An 8,998-nucleotide genomic window follows, 5' to 3' on the forward strand; every position below is an offset into this window, starting at 1 on the left:
AGCGTTAATGGGTTAAAACGTTAAAATAAAAAATTTCGAATTTCTCAGCAGTTTCAATAGCTTTGAAAAGTTTCAAAAAATTATAAAGAATTTTAAATATCTTAGGCTACTTTAAATTTTCACAAAGACATTTCTTATTGATTTTACTAATTTCACGAGATTTCAAATATTTCAAGATATTGTAAAAGTCTCTCAGGAATTTTCAAAATCGTTAGTTGTTAACAATGAAAAATCTTCGCGTTCGACTATAAATTAATCTAGTTTAGTTTGACTATAGATAGTTTGACTAAAGGTTAGATAATTTGACCAAGAAATGGAATTTTTATATTTTTCATTATTTTTGGTACGATTAAATTTGGAATTTTCAACTTGTCGAGCAGATTAAAAAAGTTGTTATGATAATCTTGTAGATCTTTCAAAAATCAACGTTTTTCTTTTCTTGACTTTTTTCATATCCGTGCTGCTCTAACTCTGTCAATCTTTTTTTTTACAGAAAAAAGTCAAGAGGATAAATTGTTTGTGTTTCTGAGTACTATGAATAACCGTACATAGGATTTTGAAAAATTTTAAAACGTGTGCCAAAGCAAAATTCAATCTGATCAATTTTTCGAAAGTTATCCTGCCTAAAGAATGCAGACTAAAAAAAGACCTCAAGTACTTGCTGTGGACAAATGTTTATAAAATAACATATTATTTATTATCTTCTGTGAATTCAATTAGAGAACGCTTTTTTTCACACATTGCTTAAATTAAATGCGAATAAATTTACTATTTGTTCATACAAAATTCAATAAATTTATCAATAAGCTATTACAATTAGCGTCATAATGATTTATGGTTGGCCCCTTTTTATTAGGATCTGAATATGAAAAGAATAACCAATGGTGTAGAGGTGAAACGAAAGATAAAAAATAAAGCTCTGTGTCATATTACATCCGTTTATTTTTTTAAAGACAAGTACATTTTTCTCATTACCAAGTATATTTTTTTCGACGAAGTCACATAAAAATGTTAAAATTAATTTACACTAAAATGATTACTACTTGCAATTATACACTCGAAGAAAAGTTACATCCATTTCAAAAAACTCGTTTTCATATGATTTAAAGAGAATATTGATTTATATTAAAATTGAACTTTTTAGATCAGGAAATTTTTTTTATTAAAAAAAATATACTTTTGATTTATTGCTAACAAGAACGGTAAAATGTAAAGCAATTACAACAATTCAATTATTTATATAATTTCGTGCGTTGTGTGGAATGGATTTCTGAAGCAAATTTCCACCTTTTTATAATCATTTTGGAATAAGGTTTAATCTATAGATTTTTTTTTAAAGAACTTACGTTTTATTGCTTGATTTTAAATGAGTTTGGCACGGAAAGAATTCCTCGACAGCAGTTGTAGGTACCGCCTAGCACACCAGTTGTTCTAATAGTTGGGGCGACTTTGGTCATTCGTTTGGCTTACTTGCTGTGCCGTTTAGCTGAGTGCTCCCAAAGATGGTTCAGTGCACTACTGCGCATGCGTCAAGCAGAGCTCCATTTGGTAGAACTAGTGTGGGGCGTCCGCCGCGCCAAAATCGGTGTAACAAATTTGTCAAACCTACGAACATCTGCTGTACAGTAGGCGGCGCTGCTTACGTGCCGAAATTCTTTCCGAGTAACCAGTAATCCGCGTGACTAATAAATCACTATATCCTTTTTTACTACTATTAAATGATGCTAAAGCCAGAAACTAATAGTGGGAAAAAAGAAATATTGGGTTTTCCTTGAGCGAAGGCGGGTGTCGACATAAAAAATTATGTGCAGTCAGAAATGTCAAATATTCTTTTACTGAAGCACTTTGTCAAATTTGAGTTGATATAATTTTGTGTCTGCGTTAGTCCACTGAAAAGTAGTGGACGCACTGGACTTAACTTGTGTTTGGCCTACCATTAATTTACGCACCCAATAATCGTCCCCATATCTTTCTAATGCACAAACCAGTCTATTATTCTTCTTGTCTATTAGCCCGTGAATATTTTGATTGTGCTTATCACTTACTAGTACATCTAATCCATTGGTTATAGTGTAAAAGAGACCCATGTCGTCTGCAACAGTCAGTACGGCATCCTTAAGAAGTGTTTTATTGTACTGTGAACTTAATTCTGAAATAAACAAAATAGAATTAGATTAATTTTAATGCTTGAAATAATAGATTGGTCATCACAGTCTTTCCCCTATTCCCCTGCCACTTTCTTTTTTGGAATTCCCATGTCTTTTTAAATAAACTAAAATTTAAAATACAATATTTGAATTGTGTGCTCTGCAGGCTGTCTACGCCAGCGCTCGAGACTTTTTAGCCAAATTCTTTACTTTTATACAAAGCAGATAATTTTTAAATAAAAGCAAATTCTGAACAAAAACTGTAAAAAAAATCCAAAGAATTTTCCAACGTGCATTAATTTTTAACCAGGAATAACAAGTTTCTTCATTTTTCATCAAAGAGACGGATTCCAAACCAAAAGTATAATTAATTAATTGGAATTGTTAAATTTCCCCTCAAATATAAATTTTTCAACAAGAAAGAAAGATTTTATAAAAAAATTAGTTAATTTTTTACCGAAGAAATCAATTTTAAATTAAGAAAATTAAATTCCAGGGGAAAAAATTATTCTTTAACGAAAGAAAAATTAATTGTTGACAAATTAATTTAATTTTCAACAACAAAATATAACTGCAACAATACACGTGATGTTAGATTTTCCAACCCCAAAATATTTCAATTTTTAGTAGAAATCAGTTGAATTAAAGTAAAAACGTGAATTTGTAACAAAAGTTTAAATTTAATTCAAAAACGGACAGACTTTAATTTTCAGTTTTTAATTTAATTTCAACCCAAAAATTAAATTAAAACAAAAACACTTAGATTGAGGTATAATTATTATTTATAGGTATATTATTATATTTACCAATGAAACTGAAGAAAATCGCTAGAGTGAGGAGAGGAGCACGAACATGGATCTTCATTTTCGTTAAATCGAGGATCGTGATTAATGGAGATTGTTGAATTTCCTATAATGAAATAAAATCTTTCTGCAAGAAAAATAAAAACGAAACTTAATAAAAATATTGTAAAGAAAGAATTGCATTTCTTCCAACACGATAAAAATTATTTTTAAAAAAGAAGGAAAATTCCCGTGCAGGAAAATTCACGGATAATAAAATGCCTGAATAATAAAATTTCCGAATGATAAAAAAAGGCAAAGAATTTGTTGCTTATACAATTTTATTATTATGACAAAATTTAATTTTGTTATAAATCATTTAACTTAACGAATATAAAATTGTTGTCCTATTTCCCAAGGAAAATTTGTCTTTCATTTCATATGTATTATTCTAACTTTGATTTTTCTTGGCAAAGAATTAACATTTAGTGGTTGAAAATTTACTAATTTGATGGAAAATTCGTTTTTTTTTCAAAAGGAAAATGAATTTTTTAAATTAAAGCTTTAAGTTTTTTCGAAATTTCGTATATTGACAGTCAATATTTATGGCAGCAAATTCATTCATTACGTTGAAAATTTATGTATTTTATTACAAATTATTCCATTTCCACAGAATATTATTGTGTTTGCTGGAAATAAGATTTTGCTGGAAATTAAGTAAGATTCCTCAGAAAATTTTTGATGATTTTTTTATTTCAAAAAAATTATTTTCAAAAGAATCAGATTTTCCTCAAATTATCTTCTTTAATGCAATCGTCATTGCATGAAAGTGGAAAAATTGAAAAAAAATATATAATAATAAGTGGAAAAAATTAAAAATCTGCATAGCATTACTGATAATAATAAATTGTTTAACAAACAAACAAAACATATTTTAAATCAAAGAGTTAAATATTATAAAACCAGCAGAATAATTATCTACCAGAAAGACACATTTTCAACAAAATAAATAATACTTACATTCTCAGTAAGAAAAATAAGTGTTCGAAAAAAGAATCAGATTGTTTGGAAAAAAATAGATACATTTTAAACGAAAGGCATTAAGTTTTTGCCAAAAAAGACGAATTTTGAAGAAACCCCATGGTGAATTTTCAATCAGACGAATTTTAAACCAAGAAAATTAGAATTCTCTCAAAAAAGATACATTGTCGTTCAAAATTATTTTCGCTTAAATAATTAAATACTTAAGCTTTCAGCAAAGGAAATAGTTTACAAAAAAACAACTAATTTTCAATCATAGAAATAAATTTCCAAACAAATAATGATTTAAAAATTAACTTCAGTTTCAGGTTTTCAAAAAGTCCTTGGGATTTTTTTTCACGTTTTCTTCAAAATAAAGTTCTTTAATTTTCTAATCTTTTTTGGTTTACTTGAAAATTCATTTATTTGTCTAAGAATTAAACTATTTTGTAAAAAATTCTCTTTTTCGAAGGAAAATTAGTTTTTTGTGTAAAAATTGAATAAGTTAGAAACTTTCTTATTTTTTCATTATAAAATTATTCTCATTGGTCATACCAAACAGTAATAGCATCAGTTGAACTTTTCAATATGCTTTATATTACAGTAAAAACTGAAAATTTTATCGAATCCTTACAGTTTTTTTAATTGGGTTATATTAAAATTAAAATTGATTCAATATTTAAAGAAAACGCACCTTTTAGATTTGAGAGATTTCTTCTTTTGCTGGTTGCTTTTGACTAGAAACTGAAAAAATGTGTCTTATATAGTGCAAAAGTAATAAAAATAATACCATCAAGTTTTAGTAGCGTTGGAATAGATTTGAGAATGTTGCGATAATGCGTTAATTTTTATTGCTAACATATTTTTTTAAATGTCAACTGTTTTATTTTGCTATAAAATTTATTTAAAAAATGTGAAGTATACTTTTCCAAAAATTGAAAAAAAATTATCTATCCCTCCTGCCGGAAGGAATAAAGAACCATTTTTATCACGCATACATTTTTTAGGAGTAAACGATTTTATTGTGTAAAAAAATTCTATAGAAAAAAAACGATTTATTCCGTTGCAGCAAATAAAAAAATTATCAAACTCACGACTTGGACACAGATAGAAGGAAAATAAAAACAAATTTTTATTACGTCAATATTTTTTTTAATTTTGACTGTTTTATTGTCCATGAAATTTTATTTAAAAAATGCGAAGTACACGTTTGCAGAAATTTAAAAAATTACCATATTGACGACTTGAAGATAGATTACAAATTTTTGACAAACTAATTCTTATATTTGTTTGTACTTTTGGAATTAATCAAAAACATAAAAATTTTTACTGAAAATTTTGTTTTCACGCTGGGACAAATGGAAAACAATTTTAATCACACTAGTCTAATATAAGAAGTATTAGGTCTGCCAAATTCATTTTTGCATTAATGCAATTTTTTGTCTAATGCAAGGAAAAAATTGAAACCCTGAGCATTTGGCTCAGGGTTTGGCCTTGGAACAAAGTATTTGAAAAAACCAAAAACGATTTTTTACACTTTTCTTACAAATATTTTCAAAACGCGTTGTACAAAATTTTAGAAAAGCTTGAATTTTCCTAGACGCTATTTCTTTACAATTGAAAACAAAACCTAAGCGTCGTATAATACAAGGATTTATAACAAATTGTTTAAATCCTTTTTTGGTTAAGAAATGTTTTCTACTTGTTTTTTTCGTTTCTTGAATAGTTTGGTCGCAAAATGGAATTTTTTGTTACTTTTTATACAATAAAAATGTGAATTGTCGATTTCTAAGAAAAATTAAAAAAGTTTTATAAAAAATCCTGTAGAGCTTTTAAACAGCAACGTTTTTTTCTCTTTGAATTTTTTTTCATATCATGCGTTGTTTGGCTTTAAATGTTCATTTTCGTTTCTTTATTTTGAAAATTCCGCACAGACAATTTTTAAAACTTGAAGAAACGGTCCTAACATTGTTTTGAATGCTCTAAAAATTATTTTTGTTATACTCAATTAGTTATTGTCTCCTTCATAGCGAAAAATTGAAAAAAATAAAAAAAAACAAGTTGATAAATTCAGAAAAAACTGCCACTTTCTTTCTAGTTGAAAATGTAGTTTTTTGCAAAAAATGCAAAAAATATGGCATATTACATTTTTCAATTTTCCGTGGTGGCTGTACAAGAAAACCCTTCATCAGTGGAAACTTAAACCTGGTAAAAGCAAAATAAAAAGTGATGTTGGACTCTTCTTGGACTCTCGAAAGCTTGAAATTTTCTTGCAAAAATCGCCTCTACATCTAAAAAGCAAATACCTATTTATAAATATAAATTTGAATTTTGAAGGAGCCAAAAAATAGTAACAGTGTTCATAGGGATTTATTTTTGCGTTACGGGTTTGAGCCCAAAAAATGGTAAGAAAGAGCATGTTTTTTAAAGTTAAGGTTTCAAACCTAAAAATCGATGTTGATATTTTTAAGGAGGCCAAAAAAGAGACTCCATTTACACTGTGAAATTATAAAAAAAATTGTTTTTTGCCAAAGTCATATTTGCCTATTAATAAGGGGCTGTTTTTCCACATTAAGGATAAGAGCCAAAAAATCAGTGTTGACATTTTTGGAGAGACCAAAAACTAGCCCCTTATTATCAAGCAGATACAGCTTTGTCAAAAAAAAATCTTTTTTAAAATTTCAGTGTTACTAGAGTAACTGGGTTTTAGGCTCTTCAAAAATACCAACGAGTCTCAAAATAATGGTTAGTCAACAGCGAATAACTCATCGATTGGGAAAAGAACAAACCGTCCCCCAATTGATTAAAAATTATTTAATCGTCTGCTTAGTAAAATATTCTATTTTACAAATACAAATATTTCTTTGGAGCTAAAAATTCCTAAATTGACGTGCGTGCGTTTTTTTTCACAGAATAGGTGAATACAAAATTTGCCCCCATTAACAAGAAGAATTTGATTGCATACATCTCCAAAATTGCTGCAAACAAAAGCTAATACGCAAACTAGCGCAACAATTTGAAAAATATTTCGAAAAATAGCAAATCCAAGAAACCTCGAAAAACGGTTTCAGAAACGGGAAAAGAAACGGCAGAATAAAAAGATAAGAAAGATCAAAATCCTTTATGTTGAATTTGATTATAGGTTATTAAAATTTAAACATTGAATAGAGCAACTGCAGCAATTTTTTGACTTGAATGTTTATTTAAATTAAAATTTTTTATTATCCAAATTTCATTTTTACTATACAGAGGCTTAATTAAGACTTATTTTATAATTTGTATTAAGAATACAACATATTGGCATTTCAAATTATCGGGGCCTTTACCCTACTTAATTTTGTGACTAAGTATTCTTGTAGTAATATTTAAATATTTCACAACTTTTTTCATATTCATTTAAAAACAAATAGCAATTTTTACTTCACGTTACATGAAACATAAGATTTGTTGACACATAAAAAAAAAGTACTTTGTATATTCCTTAATTCAAAAAATGATACATTTTCTGTTCAACGCTTAATAAGAAATTGTTGTTGAACATGCTAAAGAGCTTCAAATATTTCACAAATTTTGACTCGCCAACTGAAAGATTTAGAAATTTGCTCCTATTAGAGCGTCAACCTAGGACCTATATTTTTACTCAAGGAAATATTCAATAACAACTTGATTCGCCTGATGGTAATGATTCTAAATCAAATTTAAGCTAATGTACAGTCATAATTAAATCTATATTTTTCACTAAGGAATTCGTTTTTTTTTTTGCTGATGGATCTGAAAATATCTCGACTAATAGAATCATTAATTCTTTTCCACTCTTTAGTGGCTCACTTTTCGCTATGTAAAATATGTAAAATCTCAATAGGGAGCGTTACCATATTACGTAACATTTTTTATATTGATGTAAAATCCTGTTAAATAAAACAAGAATCCAACGACCAAATTTGAACTACAACGAATAAACGAAAACCAAAAATCCTATTGTTACTGATCGTCGTTGATACTTTTAACAGTTTTCATCCAAAACTTCAATTTCGTCATGAAATAGAACAGGATTATAAAATCAGTTTTTTGGACATAAGAGTAATTAAGGGTTGGAATGGTAATATTATTACCAATTGGTACAGAAAAAGTACATATTCAGGTGGAATTTTTAATTTCCTTTCTGCTTATCCCTTTCAAAACAAAATTGCAGTAATTAAAAACTTAGTTGACAGAGCTCTAGGTTTGTCCCATTATTCATTTCACACAAGAAATTAAAATATTGTTAGGAATATCCTTTTTCTGAATCATTATCCAAAAAAGTTAATCGAGAAACATATTGCAATTAGAGTTCAACAAATCAAAAACAAAGAGATTAATAATTTTCTTGTAGATAATCAGAATGAGTTAAAGGAATCTAATGCACAACCACGTCCCCAGTTCCAGAAATCTCGCTCAGTGTGAAGCAGGCCCCCCAGGCTTCAATGCCTTTTTATAGGACAAAGTTTCTTTGCCACTTAGGCATGAAGTACCAGTAACTGTCCGGTGGGGACACTACAGTTGAGGAGGTTAAATGCAAAAGGGCACAAGTCACACTATGGAGAATGTTGAGTTAGGATTATGTTCTGGATCTTTCCCATCAATTATATCGCTTGGAATAGTCAAAATCGAGCTAAAAATCACGTGATGTTAGTTCATTTGATACTTTTGTTCTTCCATTTTTTGGTCAAATTTCTAAAACTATTGAACTTATGTTAAAAAATTAAAAATTCATACTATTTTCCGCATTCCATTTAAAATGGATTCGGTGATAAATTTTTGCAAAGATCCTTCAGATAATTTTGAAAAGGCTGGTGTTGATGTTCGTTTGGGATGCTGTTATAAGAGTGTTCTTGCCAGATAAACAAAGGCATTTGTTGATTCTGACCATGAGTTTGGCTGGGATAATGTTCAAAGGGGGAGGGTCGATAAGGCCGGTTTTTGGCCTAATTTACTTTTGGACCAAAAAATCTGAAAAAATCATGGTAGTATCTTATAAGTATCCCGAGTCGATTGCACGCTAAACGGACT

At 28.4% G+C, this 8,998-nt stretch overlaps 1 protein-coding gene across 2 annotated transcripts; it reads right to left on the reverse strand.

Annotated features, from left to right (window-relative positions):
• Positions 1–1,251: 1,251 nt before the first annotated feature.
• LOC117173077 lies at positions 1,252–4,693 on the reverse strand. 2 transcript variants are annotated; one of them, XM_033361458.1, is made up of 3 exons: positions 4,644–4,693; positions 2,954–3,077; positions 1,252–2,149 (listed from the first exon to the last, which is right to left on the reverse strand). In XM_033361458.1, exons 2-3 carry the CDS (start codon positions 3,009–3,011, stop codon positions 1,833–1,835), a joined length of 375 nt encoding a protein of 124 aa, XP_033217349.1. In that variant the 5' UTR covers positions 3,012–3,077; positions 4,644–4,693; the 3' UTR covers positions 1,252–1,832. The 2 variants fall into 2 exon arrangements, with proteins under 2 accessions (XP_033217349.1, XP_033217350.1); XM_033361459.1 differs by having other exon boundaries at positions 2,954–3,056; positions 4,644–4,692.
• Positions 4,694–8,998: the final 4,305 nt, after the last annotated feature.

Source organism: Belonocnema kinseyi, chromosome 5 (assembly GCF_010883055.1).
Source record: "Belonocnema kinseyi isolate 2016_QV_RU_SX_M_011 chromosome 5, B_treatae_v1, whole genome shotgun sequence".
In the NCBI taxonomy this organism is placed as follows: Eukaryota; Metazoa; Arthropoda; class Insecta; order Hymenoptera; family Cynipidae; genus Belonocnema; species Belonocnema kinseyi.

Coding starts and splice junctions, on each gene's coding strand:
- LOC117173077 (XM_033361458.1), bottom strand. CDS start 3,011: ATGAAGATCCATGTTCGTGCTCCTCTCCTCACTCTAGCGATTTTCTTC. Junction 2,150..2,953: donor GATTTTCTTCAGTTTCATTG/GTAAATATAATA, acceptor TGTTTATTTCAG/AATTAAGTTCACAGTACAAT.